This window comes from Clupea harengus, unplaced genomic scaffold (genome assembly GCF_900700415.2).
Source record: "Clupea harengus unplaced genomic scaffold, Ch_v2.0.2, whole genome shotgun sequence".
Classification (NCBI taxonomy): Eukaryota; Metazoa; Chordata; class Actinopteri; order Clupeiformes; family Clupeidae; genus Clupea; species Clupea harengus.
This window is the reverse complement of record NW_024880102.1, coordinates 6,834-32,824: the sequence shown is the minus strand read 5'-3', so window position 1 is coordinate 32,824 and position 25,991 is coordinate 6,834. Positions and strand designations below refer to the sequence as shown.

General features: G+C 42.9%; 2 protein-coding genes and 1 pseudogene across 4 annotated transcripts; 2 read left to right on the top strand and 1 right to left on the bottom strand.

Moving 5' to 3' along the window:
- Nucleotides 1-294: 294 nt before the first annotated feature.
- LOC105899346 (sodium/myo-inositol cotransporter) lies at nucleotides 295-6,734 on the bottom strand. Of its 3 annotated transcripts, none has more exons than XM_042706145.1 (2): nucleotides 6,664-6,734; nucleotides 295-3,485 (listed from the first exon to the last, which is right to left on the bottom strand). In XM_042706145.1, the coding sequence occupies exon 2, from the start codon at nucleotides 3,186-3,188 to the stop codon at nucleotides 1,038-1,040; it is 2,151 nt and encodes a 716-aa protein (XP_042562079.1). In that variant the 5' UTR covers nucleotides 3,189-3,485; nucleotides 6,664-6,734; the 3' UTR covers nucleotides 295-1,037. The 3 variants fall into 3 exon arrangements, with proteins under 3 accessions (XP_042562079.1, XP_042562077.1, XP_042562078.1); XM_042706143.1 differs by having other exon boundaries at nucleotides 295-4,491; nucleotides 6,664-6,696; XM_042706144.1 differs by lacking the exon at nucleotides 6,664-6,734 and adding an exon at nucleotides 4,382-4,840.
- Nucleotides 6,735-9,702: 2,968 nt separating this feature from the next.
- On the top strand, nucleotides 9,703-15,432 carry LOC105899357 (ATP synthase peripheral stalk subunit OSCP). The gene is made up of 7 exons (XM_012826529.3): nucleotides 9,703-9,779; nucleotides 10,469-10,513; nucleotides 10,700-10,810; nucleotides 11,299-11,428; nucleotides 11,740-11,852; nucleotides 14,403-14,489; nucleotides 15,182-15,432. The coding sequence occupies exons 1-7, from the start codon at nucleotides 9,753-9,755 to the stop codon at nucleotides 15,290-15,292; spliced, it is 624 nt and encodes a 207-aa protein (XP_012681983.1). The 5' UTR covers nucleotides 9,703-9,752; the 3' UTR covers nucleotides 15,293-15,432.
- A 100-nt stretch (nucleotides 15,433-15,532) lies between these two features.
- On the top strand, nucleotides 15,533-20,369 carry LOC122131275 (annotated as a pseudogene).
- Nucleotides 20,370-25,991: the final 5,622 nt, after the last annotated feature.

The following is a 25,991-nucleotide window of genomic DNA, read 5'->3' as shown; positions in this document are numbered from 1 at the left end:
TGTTCAATACATTTAATCTTTATGAGGAACAGGACTATAGAATATGCCTCGCAGACACATGTTAAACTGTATCAGGTAATGAAGCAATACCTACAGCTTTTCATGGACATATATGAGTTACTGGTTCTGTGTTACACTGGTTTCTAGATGGAAGTAAACTCTAGAACCGACCTGGAGGCCGAGAACCAGGGCGAGATCAGTTCATTAACCAGCTGCCATCTGGGTATTTTAGTTCTTACCATCAGACCACAGCTCGTTCTGGTGTTAATGTTCCCTGTTTTAAATAATAAAGGCTTTTTGGTGGATTTTTGGTCATACCTTTGAAAAACAACAAAACAGAAAATATCACACAAAAAAAAAATAGATCATTGAAGGCTTGGCTTGGAAAGTGCTTCAAACAGCAGTACAACAGTTCACCACTAGGAGTAGACAGAATTACACATATGGCTATGGGCCAACTAAACAAACACACACAATTATAGGAACACCATTGTGAGGATCACTAATATAGTCTGCACACTGCGATAGGTATGACCGCTGTTCAAGATATGCTACAGACACTAGATGGTTACTTGAAAAAGACAAGAATAATGATTAAATTATCTCAACGGTCCCAAAACAGTCACAAACAGCCAACACTGAATACAGAGAAAAACATCTAAGTCTTTTTTTCCAGAGGAAAAAAATAACAAAAATAAATAATCTTACCATACCACTTGCTAGAGAAAAACGGTTATACACATTTAACTTAGTTGTCCAGTAATCCCATATATGCCCATCAGCATAAAATGGTTGGTAGGAAGAACCTTTTGAAATAGTTGTACATGATATAGATATTTTGTCCATCTACAGTAAGGGAACTAATAATTTCCCAAAGTCTGACATTCAAGCTCCTATCTCTTCAGGTCCCTCCAAAGAAGCTAAAATCCTACTGTAAATATTACAGACTCCAGATCGCATTTTAATAACGAAACTCCGATACTACAGGTGCCACTGTTCAAATTGCTTTACATATGGTCCCAATAGCAGGAGCTAAACTATAGGGAAAAATACACAAACATGAAAACTCCCAAGGAGCACACCAAAAAAAGGCCAAGGTTGAGCAACAACTTCATTTTGGGAGGTTCGTAGAGCATCTCCATAATATGTTCGTGGTCTTCCTCTGACACTTGGGCTTGGGTTGCGTCCTCTTGTTCTTTGCTGCCGAAGAGCCAAACAAACAGACGCATGCACAAGCCCTTCTCTCCTCCGCGGCTGGCGCTGCGGTTACTGCCATCCTCCTCGTTGTTCACCAGCTCAGCGTGGCCGTTCCCATAATTCTCCGACGGCGTGGGCAGCTCTGTGTTCAAGGTCATGTGATCGTGGTCGCCGGCTGGCATGAGGAGTTGGATGTCAGCCTCATCCAGGATCTTCTCTTTCTTAATGTCCATTGGTATCTGCTTGTGGAGGGTGCCATTGCCATTGCAAACGATCGGACTCTTGTTTAGCTCGTGTAGCTCCTCGTGGTCTCGGACAGGAACCCCCTCGAATTTCGGAAGCCCCCACACAGTGGTGTTGCGGACTCTCTCCTTTGAGGGGGGAGGGGTGCAGAGACTGACCACCACAGCAACCGCTCCTGAGAGCCAGAAAAGCCCAGCCGCTATATACATGTAGTGAATATGGGTGATAAAAAAGGGGCGGTCGTCAGGCTGATCGCATCTGGGCTCGCGGTAGACGAAGCCAAGCATCAGGCGTGTGGTACCCAGGACGAAGCCAGTCATGCCACCCCAGAAGGCACCAGTCTCGTTGCAGCGTGTCGTGAAGACGCCGAGCATAAACAGGGCAGCTACGGGCGGAGTAAGATACCCAGCGATCTCTTGGATGTACAGGTACATCTGGCCTCCTTGCATCTCGATGATGACTGGTACCCAAGCGATGCTGATGCCCACCATGATGATCACAAACATTCGGCCGACGATCAACAGCTCTCGGGAGGAGGCACACTTTCGGACCATCTTGTAGATGTCGAGGGTGAAGATGGTGCTAGCACTGTTGAAGATGGAGTCCAGGTCGCTCATGAGAGCAGCAATCATGACAGCCATCATCAAACCGCGCAGGCCAACTGGCATCACACTCATCACCAGTCGAGGGTATGCAATGTTCGAGCAGCCTGCCTGGCTACCACACACCTGCATACAGTGCTCTGGGCTAATACACACAAGCTCGTCTGCAAACAGTATGCGTGAGATCATCCCGGGAATCACGATGATAAACATGGGGAGGACCTTCAGGAATCCTGCCATGAGCGTGGAAGCCTTGGCGTGGACGATGTTCTTCGCAGCAAGCACTCTCTGGACGATGACTTGGTCGGCACACCAGTACCAGATTGAGGCTGGTGTCTGGCCCAGAAGAAAACCGGGCCAGGGAATGTCCTCATCGAACGGCCCTCGCAGGATCCTCAGGGAGTCAGGTTTGGGATGGATGCGACAGGAGTTGGTGTAGGTGAAGGTGAAGTTATTGGATGCCAGTATGGCTGTGACGTTGGGAACAGCCTGCATGTACTTTTCCCGCAATCCCTCCAGGCCACCAACCTTCATCAAGCTGATGACGGTCAGACTCAGGGCACCTCCAATCATGAGCACTGCCTGAAGGGTGTCGGTGTAAATGACAGCCACCAAACCACCAGTGACCGTCAACAGAGCCGTCATGCTAATGAGAATAGTGACTGACAAGTAGAGGTTCCAGCCAAGCGACTCCTGTATGAACAGGGCTCCAGCATACAAGTCTACAGACAGCTTGGTGAAGATGTAAAGCAGGATGGAAAGGCTTGCGAAGTACACCTTCAGTCTCTTACCTCCATAGCGCTTGGAGAGGTACTCCGGCATTGTGTAGATCCCGCAGTGGATGTACACGGGGATGAAGACCCAACCGAGGAGCTGCAGAAGCAGCAGGGCGTTGAATTCCCAGGCGCCAACGGCAAACCCACTGGCCGCCCCGGACCCAGCCAGGCCGATGAAGTGTTCGCTGCCGATGTTGCTGACAAACAGCGATGCTCCAACCACCACCCAGTTCATGGAACGTCCGGCAAGAAAGTAGCCGCTCACCGTGCTCCTATTGGCTTTCCACGTGGCGAAGAAGCCAATCGCAAGCACCAGGACAAAGTACAGTGCCACAACAGCAATGTCAGGAGCCTCCATTGCTTCAGCCATGTTTCAGACAACAGTCTACTCCCAATTAGTAAGAAATTCCTTTAAACGGTACCTACCAGTTACCTACCAAAATGTGGTTAAATGGAATAAAATCCTAAGCAGTGTCTGCGTTTGTTAAAAAGCTTTATCCTTTGGTTTGCTATCTGTCTGGAAGGAAACGGAAGAATCCACCTTCTGGTCAATTTCTATGAGTTTTAAGGTAAGGAAATCCACCGGTACTGTGAGGACACACAGGGGATTTTTTTGGGGGTAGGATGCTTCAGGTCTCTGGTCTAGTAATGGCTACAGTTTACATTCCTGCAAGACAGCAAAGAAAAAGACAAAGGTCTAATTAGTGCTGATTAGTGTTGATGGTGACTGACTAAACGATGAGGGACGACACACAAGCACTTGAACATCACACAGATTTAGACTTCATGAGCACATATGCACAAATTCAAAGCACAAAGCTTGAATGTGTAAATATTTTATTCAGTTAATTGGTATTCAGAAGTTATACTGCAATTATACAGATATTTAGACTATAACCATAGAAATGAAAGAGCACATAATGCCATAACTCACTTAATTCACATATTCGTGCCTATTCATTTCAAATGCATAAAAGACATCCACTGGGCCTACATTAACAATGTGCGAAATAAGGGACAGGGGCAATCTACCTCTAACACACATCCAACTAATCTAAATTGCATATAATCAAACAGTTACCCTAAATAACCCCTCCTAACAAGTTATTGCGTCACTGTAATTCTTTATCAATAATGAATTGTATATTGGTGTTAACATGGTCATAATTGAGAAAATGTTGATAGCAAATATTGAATACCCGAGATTTGCAGTGAGCTAAATCTTCAAATTTGCCCTTTGAATGTTCTCAAAGACATCTGCTGCTGTTGCTTCTGTCCTGAAGTCTGTATGACCAACGCACACAAACTACTCAAGATTTTCATCTTTGAGTGCCGCCAAAAGACCACTGAAGTCCTTCTTAAACGAAAGACACACAAGTATAATTTTCATGTTACAGGATTTTTTCCCTATTATGGAAGAATTGTGCGGATGAGATTTAGCCTCGGAGTGAGCCGGAGACGATGAGGCAAACGCAACTTCAAAGGGACCAATATGTCACAGCTTCTCTTCCCACTTCAACAGATCTACCCATACCGGCCAACTTCACTGATTAAAAAACTTACCTCATCCTGACATTATTCCTCTTCTCTCAGTCAAGGCCCCTTCATGCCACATGCAGAGCTCTCTACTTTACTGCAGTCTTTTGCTTTAAGGTCAACAGCAACTTTGATGTCTGTAACATTCAATTGATAAATTCCAATAAATTCTCTTTACAATTTAAACTGTCACTTCCAATATAACAATGTCATATCAGCTGTTTTAACTGATATTTTCCTTCTGACATATTGGAACATTATACTCTTGTTTTAATTGTTGAAATGGCATGCAGCATTTGTGGACCTCAATAGACCATATTTTCCCTTACCCCACAGTACACCTCAGTGTTACGCAGTCTGGTCCAATTGTTATATCTCAAGAGTAACATTAGTGTTTTGCAGCCAGTCTAGGGATGGGTATCGTTTGGGTTTTCTTCAAATTGAACAATATATTAACTGTTTAAAGTATCGTTTAAAGTATTGTGTCTTGTACTGCCCCTTTAAGAGACTATAGTTTTGCTGGCATCTCCGTTTAGTCTTCAGTCTGTGGTTGCTGATCTGCCTTTGACTCTTGCCTTCTCTCCCCCCTTTACACGCAATTGTTTTGTTGCATTTGCAGCATGTCGCGATGTTTGAATCTTTCTGTGCGAAATACAGCCACACTATTGGCCGTTTACCTTTCGGCATTTTGTCTGTTAAAAGGATGATGGCTATCTAGCTACTGTAGCTATACAAACGGTAGGCTATCGTTACCTGCTGCCAGGACGGAGTCATCAGAGTAGTGTAACGTTAACTAGCGCAAGTGAGGTGATGCTTATGTTGGCTGTAACTTCCGTTTAAGGCCACCAGTGGCAGTATTTCAATCGGCTCAGGCACCGAAATGAAGCACCGAAATCTGCGTTGCGTTGCGTTTCGGTCCGGTAGGCACCGGTCGTAGGCTATAGGAACCGGTTTTCGGTACCCAACCCTAAACCAGTCTCAGATTAAGATGGAAAGTTAAACAAACACACCGGGACCCATTATCACCTATTTAACAAAAGATCACACCAATTCAATGGCAATGATTTCTCTTACCACAAGCTTACTTAGGATGCCTTTACAACATGCAAAGAGAGGAATTTTGTTGCACAAATGTATTTACCTTTACAGATATTACATTAATCTCCATGCAGTGATTTACTCACAACAATACATTGTCAGCAGGTATATTGCTGAATGTAATATGCTTACAATCTTAGCAACATTATATTTGCCACGAATATATGGATCTGTTATGTGCAAGAAATCCAGCTGTCTAGCAAATAACTGATGTCTGATTCAAAGATTTATAATATAGGGACGCCTGAATTCAGCCTCTCTGTCTCAGACCAGGTGGAATTTTCCAGAAGGACCGATGACGGATTCTTTACAAGGAAATAGCAGTGAGGCATTAACCAGGTTATGCCCCCGTAGCACTTTCAGGGCATCAAGTCTCACTTCGGTATATGGTACAAGGACATAGCCTATACATTCATCCTACATTTTTCAAATTGTAGCCAGTGTCAGCACAGACGCCATATGTACATTGTAGCCTACATGGTGTCAAATCATCGTAGCCCACCCGGATGTCATCTGATCCGTTAATGAAATTCTACATTAGGCTACATGCCAAAAAGACATCGCATCCATGACTACAGCGTCATTGGTCTAACACTTTACCGGGGGAAATTGTGTCGCCTAAAAACCCTTCCACATGAGCTGACACACATTGACTGTTTGAGTCATTCATTTAAGCGATTGCACGACACATCAGCATTCACAGGAAGGGGGGGAGCGGTGGATGTCAACGCTGATGCGTCTAGCCAGGTCGAAAGACTGCTTTAGGCTTAACTTGAGCTTGAAGAGGGAGGCGCCAGGAAATTTCTAGAACGACGTTTTCACAACACAACGTGGGTTCCTGAAAGACTATTAACAGTGATGACAGACAAAAACTTAGTTACAAACAAAACATTACGACTGATACGTAGCTTGGCGTATAGCCTGCCAGTAGGCTAGACATGGTTAGACATGTCTGCTGACAATGTACCTTTGTCAAGTTGTTAACAGGTTCATCAGGGTCTTTTGAAGTGCGATACTGTAGCCTTAACTGTCAATACAAAAACCATGGCCCAGCCTAACTAGCTCCCCTCCTCTTCCTTATCCTTCGACAACAGGTTCGGCTTTTGAAGCGCGACAATGTAGCCTTAACTGTCATTACAAAATACTTGCCCAGCCTACTAGCTCCCCTGCTTTTCCTTATCCTTCGACGACAGGTTTGAGAGGTTACTTACCATTACCATACAATCAGGCCAAAAGCTACAGCGAGTAGCTAGCACACGTCTTCATGCCAGTATGAAGGAACAATCAGAATCCGTAGTCCCCTCCGGCGTGTCGTTCCAAGGTGTTGATGCTGATGTTCAAGTGTAACTGGCAGCATTCGTCACTTCAGCGATGGTTCAGTTCGGTAAACTTCGTATTCTTTACTGATACACCCACAGGAGCGCTCTACTTATATCCTGTGTCCCTCAGCCCGACCCGACTAGTCTGATAGTCACTGTTCACGCCCAAAAAACGTGTTCTCTATGCCACGCCCATCAGAAACCTCCTAGAAGACAAGACAACCATACACAAACTATAAGAACGTGGATTGCCTTTATATGTTGCAGTTACTGCTTTCAACAACATTTAATATATGATGATAAACTATCCTGTTTTGACTGTGGAAAATTCCAGATTCCCCCGATTTATGATGAAGTCATTAAGCGACAGGTTCTTAATCTAGGCCTAATTCTAATCCTCTTTAATTTGGCTGCTAATACAGAACAATCTGGAATTTATGAGGTGTGGGAATCTCTCCCTTCAAAAGTCTTCGTAACTTTTACTAAATCCAATCGCAAGATCATTCTGGAATATTGCATAACACAATAGGACATCTAATTATATTCCACACCCCACTTCAAGGCTATCAAAATAGCATACAAATGTAATTGTGCTAATGAAGTGGTCTGGTATTATCTCACAAGTTGTATTCCTTTTCAGCAGTGTTCTTTGTGAAAATGAAATGTAGCCTATTGCATGATGCCTAGAATGCTTATTCTATTCTATGTAAAGGCATGCATGTAGTCCCTAGTTGTTAAGACTTGCGAGAGGGAGTGAAGGATGCAGTGAAGGGTTCATATGGTGGTGATGTCACTGGCAGCTCTTATCCTCAAATAAGCACAGTTTTTTTTTTTTTAAAGGTAGCAGTTGACCCCATGGTCCATATGGAGTTTCTGCATCACCTGTGTCCGTGATGAAATTGGGGCAGCACAACCAGGATTGTGTCTGCTGTGCTTAATGCACAAACAAGCAAAAACATGATGCAAAGTTTTCCATTTAATGACATGATGTCTTAAGCACCAAGAAGACCAAGAAAGACAATATCAAAGGAATGCCAGACTTATCCCTGATAGCATAACAAATCATAGCATTTTATTTATGGCTGAAGCATGCATGTCTGTGTGCAGGGCCAACATTTTTCCACTTACATCATTCACTGGCAATGTAACAATGTCTGTGTAATTGTTTCCAACTTCTTACTATTTACAGTTACTACAACATGTATAGACACCAGGCTAACTGGTTGTCTACATTATTGCTACTGACATTGTGTAGTGGTTTAGCAATGAGTCAAGATCACTCATGATGATTGTTATGTGGCCACCTGTGTGTTTCATTTGGCTTCTATAGGTGCAGGAAGGATCCTTCATCAAGTCTCTCTCTGTATCTATCATGCAATCATCATGAAAAATAATAATAATAGAAAAAGTCATTAGGGGATCTCAAACACATCTTTGTGTAATAACTCCTTTATGTGTGTGTGTGTGTGTGTGTGGAAACAAAAGACAAACAGAGACAAAAAAAGACATTGCACAAAATTCAAATCCTCTTAGAGACAGCCATCATAATAACATGGAGTTCCCATTGTCTCTCTGTTATAATGCTAAAAAATAAAGACATTTGTGATACAGCTACTTTGGATGAAACTAATATAATTTTCAACAACCAAACATCTATGGACTGGTTTAATAGATGCTGTTTAGGCGGCCTCCCTTTAAATCACACTTTATATTTGTTATTGTATACTATTATATATACTATATTATACTATACAGAAAGCCTCTGGTCCAGGTCTATGCATAATCTCTTGCTGGGAAACCAGCCCTCAAATGTATGACACTAATCCTTATGGCAGGACACCTTCATTCAAAGGTATTTGGATTACTGCTATGTCAACCTGCATTACATTTTATAATGAAACTGTTTTTACACTGGTTGGAACAGCAGTCACTATTTCTAGGCCCAACTCCATCCTCCTCGTCCCAGACAGCCCCTCCATACACCACATGGCCTGTGCTCAACCCAGCGTGTCAACTGTTCTTCCAACAAAGACTGCAACAAATCTTGGCTTCAGAACACCAACAAAACATTGACTGCAGGTTACATGGATCACATAGATCATGTCTCTCAATCTTTTTGTCATTTTTTTTATCATTTTGCTCAGGAAGATTATGCCCTACCTGCCAAAGTATGCTCCTCTGTCCCTTGTGGCGGATATGCACATTACAACTGACATGCCGTGTGAGTCTCAACTGGTGTCTGGATTCAGCAATCTGTACTTAATTCGGGGCTAGTGATAATTAACACTATCCCTTTGACTTGCCATATAATACATAGATTTGTTTTTATAACTATTTATAGGAAAATATATTTAAATATTCAGCTTGTTATTTGCACGTGATGGACACTGATGACAGGGGTTTGTCTGTCTACCTATACAAGTAAAAAGTAATTGGTGCCCCCCCTACCCAACCCCCAGCACAACTCAAGAGTCAGGAAATGGGCAAGGAAAATCATCAACAGCTGACCAGTGATATCTGTTATGACAGCTATTCTTGTTCTATTTCCAGATTTATTCATGACACCTTGGTGAATTCTTAATTCATTCTATAAGGTACATACGGAACAAATATACCACCATCTTTCTATCCCTCATGTTGTTGTTTGCATTGCCAACACACTTTCAATTCAGGCCCAATTGTTTGGTTTTATGTCAGGCCTATCCGTATATGATCTGTATATTGACTGTATATAATCTGTATACTGTCCTGCTTGAGAGCCAAAAACGACCTGATCCACATTCCGTACACGCTATGTTCCGGCTTGGCCAACAAAGGCAAAGATGATTCAGATTCGGATTCTTTAGTAGCCCAACAAAGGAAAAAAATTATACGGAACAGCAAGTCCCACAATACATGGCAGCTGAAGGACGTTTATTTGGTGCGACTTTGGCGCATGCGTATGTATTTTGACCTCACTTCTCAGTCACTTCTCAGAGAAAATGGCAGGGATAGGCTTGGGGCTGCAGGTATGACATTCGGAAAACCTTTACAATTTCTACTGCTTTCTGCTCAGTCTTTTATTTGATTTAATAAATAATATACGAGAGAAGTTTGTGTTTAACAGCACTGTGGGTTAACATTCATATATTTTTTTCTTTTCGAAGTGCATTTCGACGTGGTGTTAAGTGCTGTATGGTAGCTAACGTTAGCAACCTTGCTAAACGCTGTGGTCTGTTGCTAACGTCAGTGGTTAGCAGTTTTATTTTAGCCAACCTTAACATTCAAAGGAGATCATAATGCCTGATTTGCAATGCCTACTTTGACATTACACCATATTGGTGGTGGCAAAGTAATGTCTGGCAACACAAATTGTGTGTTTATGCTGGAGACAGGCATGTGTTAACCAAGAGTCCAGATTCAGTGCAATTTTGCTGACATTAGCATGCTATGCCAGGCCAGTAGCTAACTCGTTGACTAGCTAACTTTGTCAGTGGGAAGCTGAGTTATGCTGTTTGTAAGTTGAAGGTTATCATGGTTGCTATCTTGGGTGTCATTCAGGAACTTTGTGATATTGTTTATTTGGACTAAGTCATTGAACACGTTCGATGTCTGACATGGTTTGGTTAATCAAAAAAGTAGCTTATCTGGCTCAGCTGGTGCTTTACTAACTTGACTAAATCTAAGCTGACATTGCCATTTATCTCTCACTCTGCAGGTGCGTCAATTCAGCACGTCGGTCGTCCGATCGAAGCTGATGAAGGTAAGTGTGACGGGGCCGATTATTTTCCTTTACGCGTTGAACTAGGAACTGGCATTTGTTACCATTTTAGATGTAACGTTATTCTTTCCGCCATGGTAGAGCATGCAGTGCCGGGGGCGTGGTGGTAGGGATACCATAGACTATTGGACACTTGTGAACTTCAGGCCTGTTTGTCTCTCTCTTTAGCCCCCAATCACGGTGTATGGAGTGGAAGGTCGCTATGCCACTGCTCTGTTCTCAGCAGCCAGTAAGCAGAAGAAACTGGATCAGGTGGAGCAGGATTTGGGGCGTCTGGCTGTGAGTGATTTTTACATTTCTGCCTTATTCCCCCCTCTCTCCTACAGCCCTCTGCAGTGACCTTCATACTACTCCACTCTGTATTTCAGTTGTGTATCATTTGTTTTAATACAAACCTTTTGTTGCAAGGAGAAGCCCATGAAGCATTATTGATGGGTGCCAAAGAGTTTGGTCACATTCCTGCTCCTTATTGCTTGTAGAATGTGTTGAATGCTTCGGCGGACTCTCATCTTTCTCCAGTAGGCAGAGTAAATGTAAGGTTTTTCAGTGTAGCTTCTCGTCAGGAGATCTCTGCATATAATATTTAGCTCTAATGCATATAATTGGATTTCACTCATGCAGTGCAATTGAATCTGTCATGCTTTGTGTGCACCCATGTAGTGGGATGGCGAATCTGTTGCGTCCTTGTTCAATCTCCTTTCCTTTCCAACTCGTTCACCCTCTCGTATATTCACGTCTTCTTTCACTGTCTCCTTTGCCTCCCACAGGGCCTGATTAAGGACCCCAAGGTGTCCAGCATTGTAATGAACCCCCATGTGAAGCGCAGCTTAAAGCAGAAGACCCTCACTGACGCCCTCAGCCAGGTCAAGGCCACCCCTATCACACTCAACTTCATCGGTGAGTGGCTGACTCGCTCCTTCTCTATGATCTCCAGGTGCAACTATAAGAATAGCATGATTTGTCATTTAGTATTTAAAAGGGTCAACTTGCCCCGATGAGAAATGAAGGCCCAATGAAATGACAATGAAAGCACCGACAAGCCACTAGATGTTGATCATATTTATTTTGATATCACCATTACATATGTGGAATAATCAGGTAGTGCTATGGCACTTTATATAAGTTATTTCGTCTCAATGGGGGGAAAAAAGGGCCAAAGTTCAGGTTCGTACTCAATGTACTGTTGCCATGGTGACTGCCCACTACAGGTGTTTTGGCTGAAAATGGCCGCCTGCCCGTCACCGCTGACGTTATTGGTGCTTACACCATGATGATGAAGGCCCACCGTGGAGAGGTCACCTGCTCAGTCACCACCGCACAGGTACACCAGATCTGTTTGTCAGTCCTCACACACGCACCCCTGTATGTTTGTTCTGTTTTTCTAAATGAAACATGCACTAGGGTTGTAAAAATATTCTGTATCGATTTGTGTCTTTTGATATACTTCAATTTAGTATGCACGTGTACTATAAATAAATAATCGAATATCAACTATCGATAAAGTAGCATATGTTGTGTATTTCCACCGACTGTTTTGAATGGAATGCTACGGAGCAGGAACCTCTGAGACTCGTGAGCGGTGTAAAACATACAAGGTCTCATGCCAATTAACCTAGCTATCTCTAGCTTAAGGAACCATCCTAACAGTTGGTAGTTGCTAGCGTGTGTTAATATGGACTCCTGTTTATGTGTGAATATGAATTAATGTAAATATGAAGATGACCAGGCACCCTTAGGGTTTCTACCATTTTCCTATAATAATTCTTAAATTGAGGACACTGTAACATCGGCTAGGTAACTAGCTATCATTTCATGCTAAACGGAATTCTGCCATTTAAACTGTTTAAGGTTATTTAAGGTTCCTTAGTTAGCTAGCATAGCAACTAGATAACCATAGCAACCAAGAAACCATTTGCTGCATAGCCTGAAGCAAGGTTAAATTTCTCAATCAGCTCACCAATAAAAGGCAGTTGTGGGTTCAAAGTGATCACAACCACTTGCGGATGATGAATAACTTCACATAGACATTAAACAATTCTGAGAACTAATGGGACACCAACGTAGCAAGGGCTTACTCTGATATAAATGTAGTGATTGAAGAAGTCCCCCCTCCCCCTTGCCTATCCTGAACAGTCTTTGCTGTAGATCCACACGACGTAGAAATATTGTTTCAAATACTGAGAGCGATTGAACTTGTGCACTGAGAGACGTGTCAGCAACAGCAAAACTAATATACTTTGGAGACGCAAATGCGCACGTAGACATCCGTGTTGTATGAACGCAGACATTTTGGAGTCTGAATACTCAGGCGTTTAGTGTATAATAATGCATAACAGTAAGAATTGAAAAACACAAATGGAGATGCAAACTCTTTCGTTTTAAATGTAAAATTAGCTCGCTAACGCATCTGTGAAAATGTTTTGTTGCAGATTTGGTGCAGGCTTGTTCAGGACAATGTTGGGTTTTGAAATTGAATGGATGAAATGCATTTTTGGGCCAGTGATGGACTTTGGCGCTGCTCCCAGTTTGCCTTTGTAAACAGTGGAAAGTCGGACAAATGCTTAGCAAAGACCAGTAGACATTAGCCTATCTATGTCCCTTTGGTCATCTGGAGATTACGTCTCCAAAAGTAAATTATATTGTCAAAAAACCTTTTGATAGACATTATGGAATGAATGTGTGATATTCACATACCTATTACAATGCTACATTAAATAAAAATAGAATTGAACTTTAAGGCAAGATATTACGATTATTGTTCAAATTAAATATGCACAATGCATAGCATTGCCACCCGGCACAGAGGAGAGTCGTTGAAGATGGCTACTGCAGTGGGCAGGAATGACCAGTAACGGTCCTTATTGCCACGGCGATGAAGGAGCCTCTGACTGAAGACACTCTGTTGTCTGACCAGCAGGTTGTGTAGGGGGCGCCAATATGTTGAGCAGCTTGTGCAACATACTTCTCTCCATAACCAACAAGTCCCCAGAATGGAGTCAGCCTTTGTTAGCAGTTTGTTTAGTTTCTTAGGGTCACTGGCTCTGATGCTGCTGACCCAAACAGATGGCTGCAAAGAAGTACATTCATTAATACATCCATGCCATATGAACACATTTATGGATACAAAATATACAACTTGTTCAAGTTCAAGTATTTATTTGTCAGATGCACAGAAAAAGAGTCAGACTGGGCACTGAAATTCTTAGGACAAGACACCGCACAACAAACTACCATAGCATAACCTATAATAACATATAAGTACTCTGAACATAGATTACACATATAATAAACATATAATAAATCTACAAAATAAATATACAATACAATTTGCTAAACGTATAATACACATATCTCAACTTGGTGAGAAAGTGGCTAGTAACTGTGGCTGATAGACCAAAAAGTAAGCTTGCTCCACTGGTCACAATGTGGACGCATTTTGTTCAGTTCATGTGGACTGTAAAATGGAAAGGGCCGTATCAAATAGATAACTGAATTTAGTAACCTCAACACTCACTTTGTTGTATTGAATTGTGAAATGTGTGTATTACACCCCTAACCTTCACAGGTTAGGTCCAAACAGGATTTCACCATGTTAAAGTATTGAATTATCAGAAGCCAAGCTAGATTCAGACAAAGTTAATGTAGTTATTGTATTCTGGTCAAACCAGTGTGTTTCCTCAAAGTCCAAGATTTAAAATGTTTAGGGGCTTGTTTTGGACAGATGTCTTACGCTAGTGTGTCATTACTAGTGTTGCATACATCAAAGCCTTATTGTATATGCAGGTTAAAATACATTTGATGTACTGTTAGTTATGTTCTGTGATTCTTTAACTTTTAACTTTTTTTTATTTATTTTCATCTGTGCTGTTAGGCGCTGGATGAAGCCAGCTTGGCAGATCTGAAAGTTGCCCTGAATGGCTTCTTGGCAAAGGGACAGACCATCAATCTGGTGACCAAGGTATGCCGGTTGTCTGTAGAACTTTCTAGAAGGCCGTGAAGTTGAAGTGGTGGATATACCCGTTGCTCAGAGAATTCGATCTCATTTCGTGTTTAATCAAGGGTAGCTCTGGAATTCAGTTTCTGCTGTAAGACAACAACATGATCACGCCACTGCGCTGTGAAGGTTAATCTGCTTGCCTTTCCCAGTTAAAAAAAATATATAAAGACGTTCATTGGCAAGAAAAGATTGTTTCTATTTCAGCATTTTGCTGAGTAATCAAACATGATATTAGGTAAACATTGTGGTACCTTGTATTGGAAGTATAACGTTCTGTTATGGTTGGAACATTTTACTGAGGATTATGTGAAATTCTGGAGCCTTCTATTAGAAATATAAGGTTGTGTTTCTATTGGAGCGTCCATGGGAGGTCTCCTGAAATACACACTCTCAGGAGGTGGCCTTTAGGCCCTTCTATTCTCTCATCTACACGGTCTACTAGTAATACTGTTACAATTTATTAAATATGCTCTAAATTTATATTTTTATCATTTTTGTAACCATTAAGTAAAACCATGTAGAACTGTGGGGAGGAACTAAACAAATTGCATTATGATTGATTCGTAAGTATCTTGTTGGATTTCAATGACATTTGTCCCAGAACAAGGTGATAAACTTTTGTCACTTTTCCCCTCTGTTTTTGTTGTCTACAGTCTGACCCATCCATCCTCGGTGGCATGATTGTCAGCATCGGGGACAACTATGTGGACATGTCCACCAAGACCAAGGTTCAGAAGCTCACCAAGCTGATCAGGGATACCTAAGTCCTGTGGACTCATCCGACCAGACCTGACGAGTCAATCCCAGAGTAGAGCGGGAGAGAGGTCTAAATGTCGTAACCCTCCTCCCAGTCTATGAAAGTTAACCTGTCGTCTTGTGTTCATAATAAATATTCTGTAACGTACAGATTTGGGGTTTTATTTTTTTGCGGGGTGACATCAGTGTGGGTGCTTTTTGAGTTGATGGAGTAAAAACTGCTCCTCCGTCTAAGATGTATTTGGGGTCATCCACGGTACTCCCTAAACTTGGCAGTGTCGTTCAGGTTGAAACACAATAGAGAAATGAAGACATGAAGGTCTGACTTCAGGGATATTTCGTGCCGTGTTGCGAAATAGGACCTAAACTAAATAAAGCGTGTTTCACTGGAAGGCCCGGCCTTTCTCTCTTATCAAAACATTTTCAGGGTGCGGCTGCTGTTTAGCCATGTTTTCTGCTCCAATTCTTACGTTTTAACTTCACGTGACACAAGCCCAAGTCGTGTACACATGCTACCTAATAACTACAAACAGCTCGCCCAGAGTTAATTCAGCTAAACACATGAACTTGGTTCCTTTGGTTTGCTTGTTCGTTTCTTCGGCAGGAGACTGTGGTATCGTGATTATCTGGTTCATATAGATACTATTGCAATACCACCCCACTCCATCAGGAGGCACAGTTAACCCTGGAGGTCAAGACATTGACAGTAGATTAAGCAGATACCTAACCTGAGTGATGTACGTTATCTACAACCTCTGCGAGTTCTTATATTAAATACTGAACATGATCATCTGGATTGAATCCTCATTTAATGGAAACTACGTTATCACATATTGGCGACGAGGATACTGGATGGAGGAGAAAAGTGCCTGATTAAAGTCGGATGCGTCGGGATGACCGCAGGTGGCAGACGGTAGGAACGTGCAAAGTGCTATTGGACTGGAGGTAACGAGCAAAACGGAAAGATGACTACGATGATGATAGGCACCCTGTCAACTTTTGATGCAAAAGAGCAGACTTGGGAAGAGTACTGCGAGGTTCTCGATCAGTTTTTTGAAGCTAATGGGATCGATGATGGAGAGAAACAGAGGGCTATCCTAATCAGTGTGGTCGGTCCAGCAACGTACAAGCTCATGAGAAACCTGGTGAGTCCAGATAAGCCATCTTCGAAAACATTCGATCAGTTAACACAAGTAATGAAAGAGCACTTCAATCCTAAACCAAGCGAGATGGTGCAGAGATATGTGTTTGACTCGCGTTCACGTCAGCCTACGGAATCTGTGAGTGCATATGTAGCGGAGCTCAGACGACTAGCTCATGACTGTAACTTTGGCACTACACTGGAGCAAAGGTTAAGAGATCGTCTTGTGTGCGGTATGAATGACGACCGGATTCAAAGACGTCTGCTCTCCGAAATAGACCTGACGTTTGAAAAAGCATTTAAGATAGCAGTAGCTGCAGAAACTGCAAGTAAAAATGCCCAAGACCTACAAAAGGCGGCCGTAGCATGTAACAGCATGAAAACGGAGGGAAAAGAGACAAGAGGAGAATGGAGAAACAAAGAGAGAGATTGTTATCGTTGTCACGGAAGGCACAGTGCAGCCGAATGTAAATTTAAAGATGCCAAGTGTCATTTTTGTGGGAGAGTAGGGCACATCGCTAAGGCTTGTAGGAATAAAAGTAAAGATGATGCCCGTCCCAGTGAAACCAAAGCACACAGAGCAGAGCGGCGCGCACGCCCTCAACCCCGTCCACACAGGTCACACAACGTGTGTGAGAGACAAAATGATGACGATAGCTCTGATGACGAAGAAGCATTCACACTGGCATGCCTGAATACAGAAACTTCCATGCAGAGAATTAAACCATTCGAAGTCAACATGGAAGTGAATAAAAAGAAAGTAAACTTTGAAATAGACACAGGATGCAGTGTGAGCATTATGAATGAAAAGAAATTCAATGAGATGTGGGAAGAAAATAAACGCCCCAAATTAAATGAAAGTAAAATGTCTCTGAAGTCATACACTGGAGAGAAAATCAAAGTAGTGGGAGTTTCTGAAGTAAAAGTGAACTATGCTCAGCAAATGAAGACATTGCCCCTAGTGGTGGTGAAGGGCACTGGACCTAGCTTGTTAGGTAGAGGCTGGCTGGAGGCTTTGAAGCTCAAGTGGGATGAAATCAAACATGTAAAAACAGATGCACATGAGCTACAGGAAGTACTGTCAAAGCATGAGGATGTTTTCAAAAAAGAACTAGGCATGTTAAAAGGCATGAAGGCAACAATCCGTGTGTCTGCGGAGGCCCGTCCAAAGTTCTATAGGCCCCGCTCAGTTCCGTATGCCATGAGGGCGAAAGTAGAAGAGGAGATAGATAGGCTCCTGAAAGAGGGCATCATAACACCTGTCAAGTACGCTGAGTGGGCGGCACCAATTGTTCCTGTGTTGAAGCCGGACGGCTCCATTAGAATATGTGGCGATTACAAACTAACAGTAAACAGCGCCTCCTCACTAGAGCAATACCCTATTCCTCGTGTAGAAGACCTGTTCAATACACTGGCAAGAGGGACACGGTTCTCCAAACTTGATTTAAGCCACGCCTATCAGCAGATCGTGATGGAGGATGACTCCAAGAAATACCTAACGATAAACACACACAGAGGCCTTTTCACCTACAATAGGCTCCCGTTCGGAGTCTCATCTGCTCCAGCCATATTTCAGAGAACAATGGAGAGTTTGTTACAAGGCCTGCCCAGAGTAGCTGTTTACCTTGACGACATTTTACTGACTGGAAGAGACACTGTAGAGCATCTGAGCACGCTGGATGAGGTACTCAGACGACTGAAAGAGGCAGGACTGCGACTGCGCAGAAGCAAGTGTGCATTCTTGCAAGACCAGGTTGAGTACTTGGGTCACAAGATTGATGCTGAAGGCCTGCACCCAGTGCAAAGCAAGGTAACAGCCATCGAGGAAGCTCCACCTCCAACCACAGTGACTGAGCTGAAAGCATATCTTGGCCTTTTAAACTACTATAACAAGTTCCTTCCTAATCTCGCCACACGCCTAGCACCATTACACAGATTGTTAAGAAAAGACATTCAGTGGACTTGGAAGAAAGAACAAGAAGATGCGTTTTGTTTGTCTAAACAGCTGCTGAAATCAGCAAAAGTCCTGGCTCACTATTCAGCAGACAAAGAACTTGTGCTGGCATGCGACGCCTCACCGTACGGTCACACATCATGGAAGACGGAAGTGAAAAGCCCATAGGCTTCATGTCACGCACATTGACACCAGCTGAAAAGCGTTACTCACAGCTCGACAAGGAGGGGTTAGCCATCATATTCGGAATCAAGCGATTTCACAAGTATATCTATGGACGAAGATTCACGATCAGCACTGATCACAAGCCATTGATCTCGCTTTTCCATGAAAAGAAGCCGGTGCCACAGATGGGGTCACCAAGAGTGCAACGGTGGGCAATACTTCTGAGAGCGTACGAGTACAATATGGTGTACAAGCCAGGCAAAGACCACGCAAACGCAGACGCATTGAGCAGGCTACCACTGCCACACACTGAAGAGGAGGATGACACAGGACAGGTCCTCATGCTGGATGTGGTGGAAGACCCACCAATCACAACAGCCCAAGTGAAGCAGTGGACTGCGAAAGATGAAATATTATCACAAGTGCTGTTGTGGTGTTTGAATGGCTGGCCAAAAGAGGTGGCTTCAATGTTCAAGGCCTACAGCCAGAGAAGGCTTGAACTCAGTGTCAGAGATGGATGTGTGCTCTGGGGAGCGAGAGTGGTTGTTCCAAAGAAGGGGAGGGCCACCCTTTTAAAACATCTACACTACACACACCCAGGCATCTCCAGGATGAAGGGCTTGGCACGTTCATACATGTGGTGGCCAGGTATGGATGCTGACATAGAAAGAGAAGTACAGTCCTGCCACACATGCCAGGAAAACAGAAAGGCTCCAGCTGCAGCTCCTCTCCATCCCTGGGAGTGGCCAGAGACACCCTGGAGTAGATTGCATGTTGATTATGCCGGCCCTCACTTAGGCAGGATGTTTCTTATCGTTATCGATGCACATTCAAAATGGCTTGATGTGTATCCAACAAGTAATGCAACAAGCCAAGTCACCATTGAAAAACTCAGACAGTGCTTTAGCACACATGGCCTGCCTCAGACAATAGTATCAGACAATGGCACATGCTTCACAAGCCAAGAGTTCGAATCATTCCTGAAACAGAATGGTATACAGCACATAACATCTGCACCCTTTCACCCGGCATCAAATGGCCTAGCCGAAAGAGCCGTGCAAACGTTCAAACAAGGAATTAAGAAAACAAAAGGAGATACTTTGGAAACAAAAATAGCAAGATTTCTGTTCAATTACAGGATTACACCCCAAAGTACAACTGGCTTGTCTCCAGCTGAAATGCTGATGTCTAGGAGACTGCGTTCCACACTGGATCTTCTGCTGCCCGATGTGAAGTCAAAGATTCAAAAGAAACAACTCAAACAGAAAGCACAACATGACTTACACAGCAAATGGAGAAGCTTCTCTCCTGGTGACGACGTGTACATCCGAAACTATGGTCACGGACCAAGGTGGGTCCCAGCCGTCATTGAGATGAACACAGGGCCTGTCTCCTACACAGTGCAGACAGGAGATGGACGCGTCATGAGACGTCACGTGGACCAGATCCGTAAACGTCACGCTTCGATGACAGAGACATCCATGCCGGACATGATACTGGAGCCCATGAGTCTTCAGGTTCCAGAGAACGCAGCGGAGGCTTTGACCAGAGACTCTGCTGTTCCAGCGTCAGTGGGAGGAGAAGGAAGTGAGCCCACTGAAACAGCCCAGGTTCACCCTCCAGCTGATCCACCAGACGCGAGTGCAGACTCACCACCGGTGCTGCGACGCTCTGAGCGCACAAAAAAGACTCCAACTCATCTGAGAGACTTTGTGAAATAGGAGTGAGCTCCCTTAAGCAAGAGCAAGAATGCGCTCTGGGACTCACTGGAAGGATGGTAGTCCACCCACCTTCCTAGTTATTGTTTTCTGATGTTTGTAAAAAACAAAACAATGCACAACACCTGTAAACATTGCCATTGATGTATAGGCTAATTATTCTTCTCAGTTAAAAGTTTACATCTGAACACTATTTTAAGATAGTCAATAGTGTTATGATTTTATGTAGATTATTTTGATAGTTAAAGCATACAGGATGGTTTGTCAGAATGTTACTGTCTATAGTATATAGTGAGCAGTTAAGGTAACAGTTAATGTTGAAGCTCACCAGAGTAGTTTACTCTTAAGGGGGGAGGAATGTGGTATCGTGATTATCTGGTTCATATAGATACTATTGCAATACCACCCCACTCCATCAGGAGGCACAGTTAACCCTGGAGGTCAAGACATTGACAGTAGATTAAGCAGATACCTAACCTGAGTGATGTACGTTATCTACAACCTCTGCGAGTTCTTATATTAAATACTGAACATGATCATCTGGATTGAATCCTCATTTAATGGAAACTACGTTATCACAGAGACGTTGATATCAATTTTGCAACAACCCAGATATACCAGTTTAGTCTGCTGTTTCAGTAAACACATCTCCGTCAGTAAACACATCTCCGGCGATCTCCCTCGTGTGCTTAGAAGAGGTCCAGTTTCAGGATGCATCCATGGCTCAGTGAGTGCATGTCCTGTTAGAGCCACCTCTCACTGTGTTCATCAGAGATGTAATCAGAGAAGTGGCAGGCATGTGTGGTTCTTGGGAAATGTAAATAATTTATAAGGGTGATCCTTTCCTATCATTTCCTTTTCAGCAACACATTCAATGAAATATAATCTTTTACAGAACTACAGTACAGGTTATATAATAATAACTTTTGCAATAAGACAAAAGACAACAAAGAACTTTAATACATAAATAAGAAACTTTTCAACAATATATGTGGGTTTAAGGTTTACGTGGGTTTCATAGCACAACATAGCACACAAACACGCATAAGGGCCGAAACACACCAAACGCGTTTTTAAAAACGGGACGCTAGCAAATGCATTGTTTCCTGTGGTACGGCGCGCCTTGCGTGTGCGCCTTTTCTCCGCCACGCGTTGCGTGTTTCTAGCGTTTTTTTAGATGCGCTTAAAAGTTGAACTATTCTCAACTTTCCAGCGCGAGGCGCACCGCTCATCAATGTCCCACTCGGCCCAGGCAGGTTGCGCACGCAGCTCCGCTTCCTAGGCGCCGGGCAAAACAGCCTGGTGATTCTGCGAATGTTTTGCCCGCCGCACTTTGCCAAGGCGTTTTTGAAGCGTCTGCCGTTTTAAAAACGCTTTTGGTGTGTTTCAGCCCTAACAGACAACACAAACCGCCTAATAGGAAACCCTTATGGCATCATTCTCCTAGCCAAAAGGCCAAAACAAGGCCAAATTCATCTTCTATTAGGCCGTGTTCACACTTGACTTTAAAAAAAAAAAAATTTAAAGCGCTGTCTTCAGTGCCTTTTGAGCGCTTCAGTGCGATAATTCTGTAACCTTAACAACGGTAATCATACATTCTAGCGATACATTATTATCCGTTATTAATCAATCAATCAATCAATTTGTTTATTTGATCAAGAGGGACAGTGTACATTCATGAACATTAAAATGTAAATGCACCCAATTATAGCCAAAAGACTAGTTTCCATTGGCAGTCCCCCTGCCAGAGTGAAAAAGGCTGTACAACCTAAAAAAAGAAGGTTGCAACCTAACTTATCCGTTAGTTATCGACTACTTATTGTTAGCTAGCTACTATGGCGAATAACATGCAATTACTTGTGTTCGTGAACAGCCACGGCGCCGTTTATGGGTGCATGAAATCCTCCTCAATAGGGAGTCGCAGGGGGCATTAGTAACTACGGTAGTAGGTTACTAGGGAAGGTACACGCGTACCTACTCTCCTCGTCCTGATTGGTCAGCTGTTAGAAAAGGTGCTTCACGTCCCCCACCACTTTTCTGAAAAGTTGAGAAAATTGAACTCAAAAAAGCGTCGGGCGCTGCGCTTTTTAAAAGGTTTTTCTAAAAACGTGACGCTAGCAAAAGCATTGTTTCCTATGGTACGGCGCGCCATTCGTGTGCGCGTCGCGTCTTTCTAGCATTTTTTAGGTGCGCTTAAAATATTCTCAACTTTTCAGCGCAAGGCGCAGAGGCGCACCGCTCATCAATGTCACCATAGACATATATGTCTATGAATGTCACACTCGGCCCAGGCAGGTTGCGCACGCAGCTCCGCTTCATAGGCGCCGGGCAAAACAGCCTGGTGCGCCCATAGGGCCGAAACACACCAACCGCGTTTTTAAAAACGGGACGCTAGCAAATGCATTGTTTCCTATGGTACGGCGCGCCTTGCGTGTGCGCCTTTTCTCCACCACGCGTTGCGTCTTTCTGGCGTTTTTTAGATGCGCTTAAAAGTTGAACTATTCTCAACTTTCCAGCGCAAGGCGCGGAGGCGCACCGCTCATCAATGTCACACATTTCCGCGCCTTGCGCTGGAAAGTTTAGAGTAGTTCAAAGTGAAAGTGGAAGGACTACTAATAAAAGTAGTGTCGAGTCTTTGCGGGTCTATTTTGAGGAAGTGGTTCACACAATACTGAATGGCAGTGGATGAATTCGTTTTTCTGTTCATCATAGCAGCACATGCTCTTTCTGTTCGACCACTTCATCATTTTGGGAGCACCAGGAAAATGTGGGCTAATCGCGAAATGTGGGACTTTCGGGCTGATCGCTTTTTTGTTCCTCATGAAGACGACTGGCGGTGAAACCACAGGGGGTTAGCTGAACTCATTGCCAATCCTGGATTTTAATTTGGTGTTAATTTAATTTTAAATTCCACGCTCTTTTTAGTGCATTTTAGTTCAGTCTGAGGTTGCTCTATGGTTTATGGCCAAGTCTATTGCTTGCTTATCTGTTTTTAGGTTTTTTTTCTTTACACTTTCATTCCTTTTTATTTGTTTTAGTTGTTTATTTCCTTTTATTTCCTCAATTCTTGTTTAATTTGATTATCAATGTATTTACCTCAACTGGAAAGCACTTACAACTCCTATGGTTTTAAAATGTAGGCTACTATACACATAAAGTTGACTTGACTTGACTTCAACCGTCTTCCTGTGTATGGATGAGGTAATGTGGTCAGGATGTGGTCAGAAAAGTGTGACAATAACAAAGTGTTTTTTTTTTCTTTCTTGACTTTCCTTATGTAGGTTGCTTATCAAAATAAACTTTGTTGATTTGTGTTTGCCTAATTATAACACAGGCCGTTAAATTTAGCCCGGTTGTAAAACACAACACTGACCCCAGCTATTAGTTAAATGAATAATCTCACAGTCGAGTAGGCTGTAGGCAGGCTGTAGGCAGTTTGTTTATTACTTGAGCAATAAACAAACTGTAAATAGGGCTATATGCTACAAATAAAATTTCTAATAGTGCCCACCAGAGGGCAGTAGCATATTGCCTTCAGCATCCGTATCAGAGGTTATCACCAAAGTCCTTACCTGTTATAATAGAAACTACGTCATACATAATAGTTTTTCCATGTGTAGAAGACATCGGTCTCGTACGTTTTTGTGTAGTTGAATATATACATTTAGCTAATTTATTATGTTAATCCTTACTGAACTTAATTTTAAACTACAATATATAATTGAGCAATAGTGATATTAAAGGCTATACATAGCTGTCATGTTATTATGTAATTTATATTTTCCACACCATCCAGCAGATGACTACAAAACACAGTATTGATGTGGGCAGGAGTCAGTCTTCAGTTTATGGCTACTTGCCACACATGCTAGATGCTTTGGCCCTGGGTCTTGCAAATGTATGCAGCATATCTCACAACTTCGAAGAGAAATGGTACTACATAATTCTCAAGGAAGATGTACATTAATCTTACTTCAAGTAAGACTTACATCTGTCTTACTCACACTTATAGCCTATAAGTTATACAGTGTGTAGTTTTCATTTGCATTAGTAGAAATTGATTCATAATTATGTTTTCAATGTGTTTAGGCTTAGAATGAGCTCCTCGTGTCTACATAGGGAGCAGGTCCTCTTCCATGGAATCTGCCATATTGCACCGTCATGGTTCTACAATAGCACAGAACGGACAAACCAAACCACTGGGTCGGGCCAAGGGTATTAAACTGGCTGCAATTCAGCCAACTCACCAGCCAACAAAAGCTATACACTGCACCTTAAGATTCACCCACTCTAACGGATGGAAGGGTTAGGGTTGCAGAAAAAGACCCAAGTGCAGACCAAATGCAAACAAGAATTTAGGATTTATTTCACGAAAGTTAAACTTCACAGTTCTGGTCTTGCAAATGTATGCAGCATACCTCACAACTTCGAAGAGAAATGGTACTACATAATTTTCAAGGAAGATGTACATTAATCTTACTTCAAGTAAGACTTACTTCTGTCTTACTCACACTTATAGCCTATAAGTTATACAGTGTGTAGTTTGTATTTGCATTAGTAGAAATGGATTCATAATTGTGTTTTCATTGTGTTTATGCTTGCTTAGAATAAGCTCCTTGTATCTACATATGGAGCAGGTCCTCTTCCCTGGAATCCACCATATTGCACCGTCATGTTTCTACAAAACAGACAAACAAAACCACTGGCTCATGATGGGGCCTTTCGTGTTGTTTGGCATTTCACGGTCACCGTAGGTACTCGCACGTGCTTGTAAGTGGGAAGGGTATTAAACTGGCTGCAATTCAGCAACCTTACCAGAGGATGCCAGCAAAAACTATATACTTTACCTTAAGATTCACCCACTCTAAAGGATGGAAGTTAGTAATGTGTAGTTCAGCATAATGTCCTCATGTTTTCAAGAGAACGAAGACTAGTTTGTGGGATTCAAATGTTACACAACAAATTTGACAACCCTCTAGTCTTTCATTAGACCTAAATAAATGTATTTACTTGATCCCAGCCTGTCTCCGCCCTTCTCTCGAATGGAAAAACACTGAAAATGTTCTGTTCTCAGTGGGTTGTCAGAGCTATCTTTTGTTGACTCCAGGTTTGGATCTGTTCCAAAGGGTTCAGTACTATCTTGTCAGTTTCCCCTTGTTTTGATAAGAACACATATACACCATCCAGATTCCCCTGTGTTTCTCACACTCCTAATGGAGGGTGCCAGATGTCCAAAAATTCCAGACTTTGTCCCATACTGTGAAGGAAGGAGGAACGGTCAAGTGTTTGTTGTGGAAAGAAATGTGTCAGCCTAAAGTGATTTAATGAGGTGTGCCATGGGTGAGGGGAGTCGTCTGGTCACGTACTCGCATGGAGAATTCTTAAAGGGGTCCAGCAGAGTGGACCAATGAAAAGAGGGCTTGGGCGGGAGCCTCAAGTGCTGGAGCAGAACTCCAAACATTTGGACACACTGTAATTACCCTGTGGCTTTGTTGTACATCCTGATGCCCCTTACCTTGGTGCCAGTCCTGAGGTAAAAGTTTTGGACCCTAACTAGCTCTAGGGTACCCTAACTACCCTAACATTAGTCCTAGTTACGCAGAAGTGAAACTCCCTCATATCAGTAATGGCAAGGCACATCAAATCAGTGAATGGTCAAGCAAAACTCAAAAGAAACCACAAATTATGCTGTCAGATTCGGGGTCAGTTGGAGATAACTGGTTTGAGCT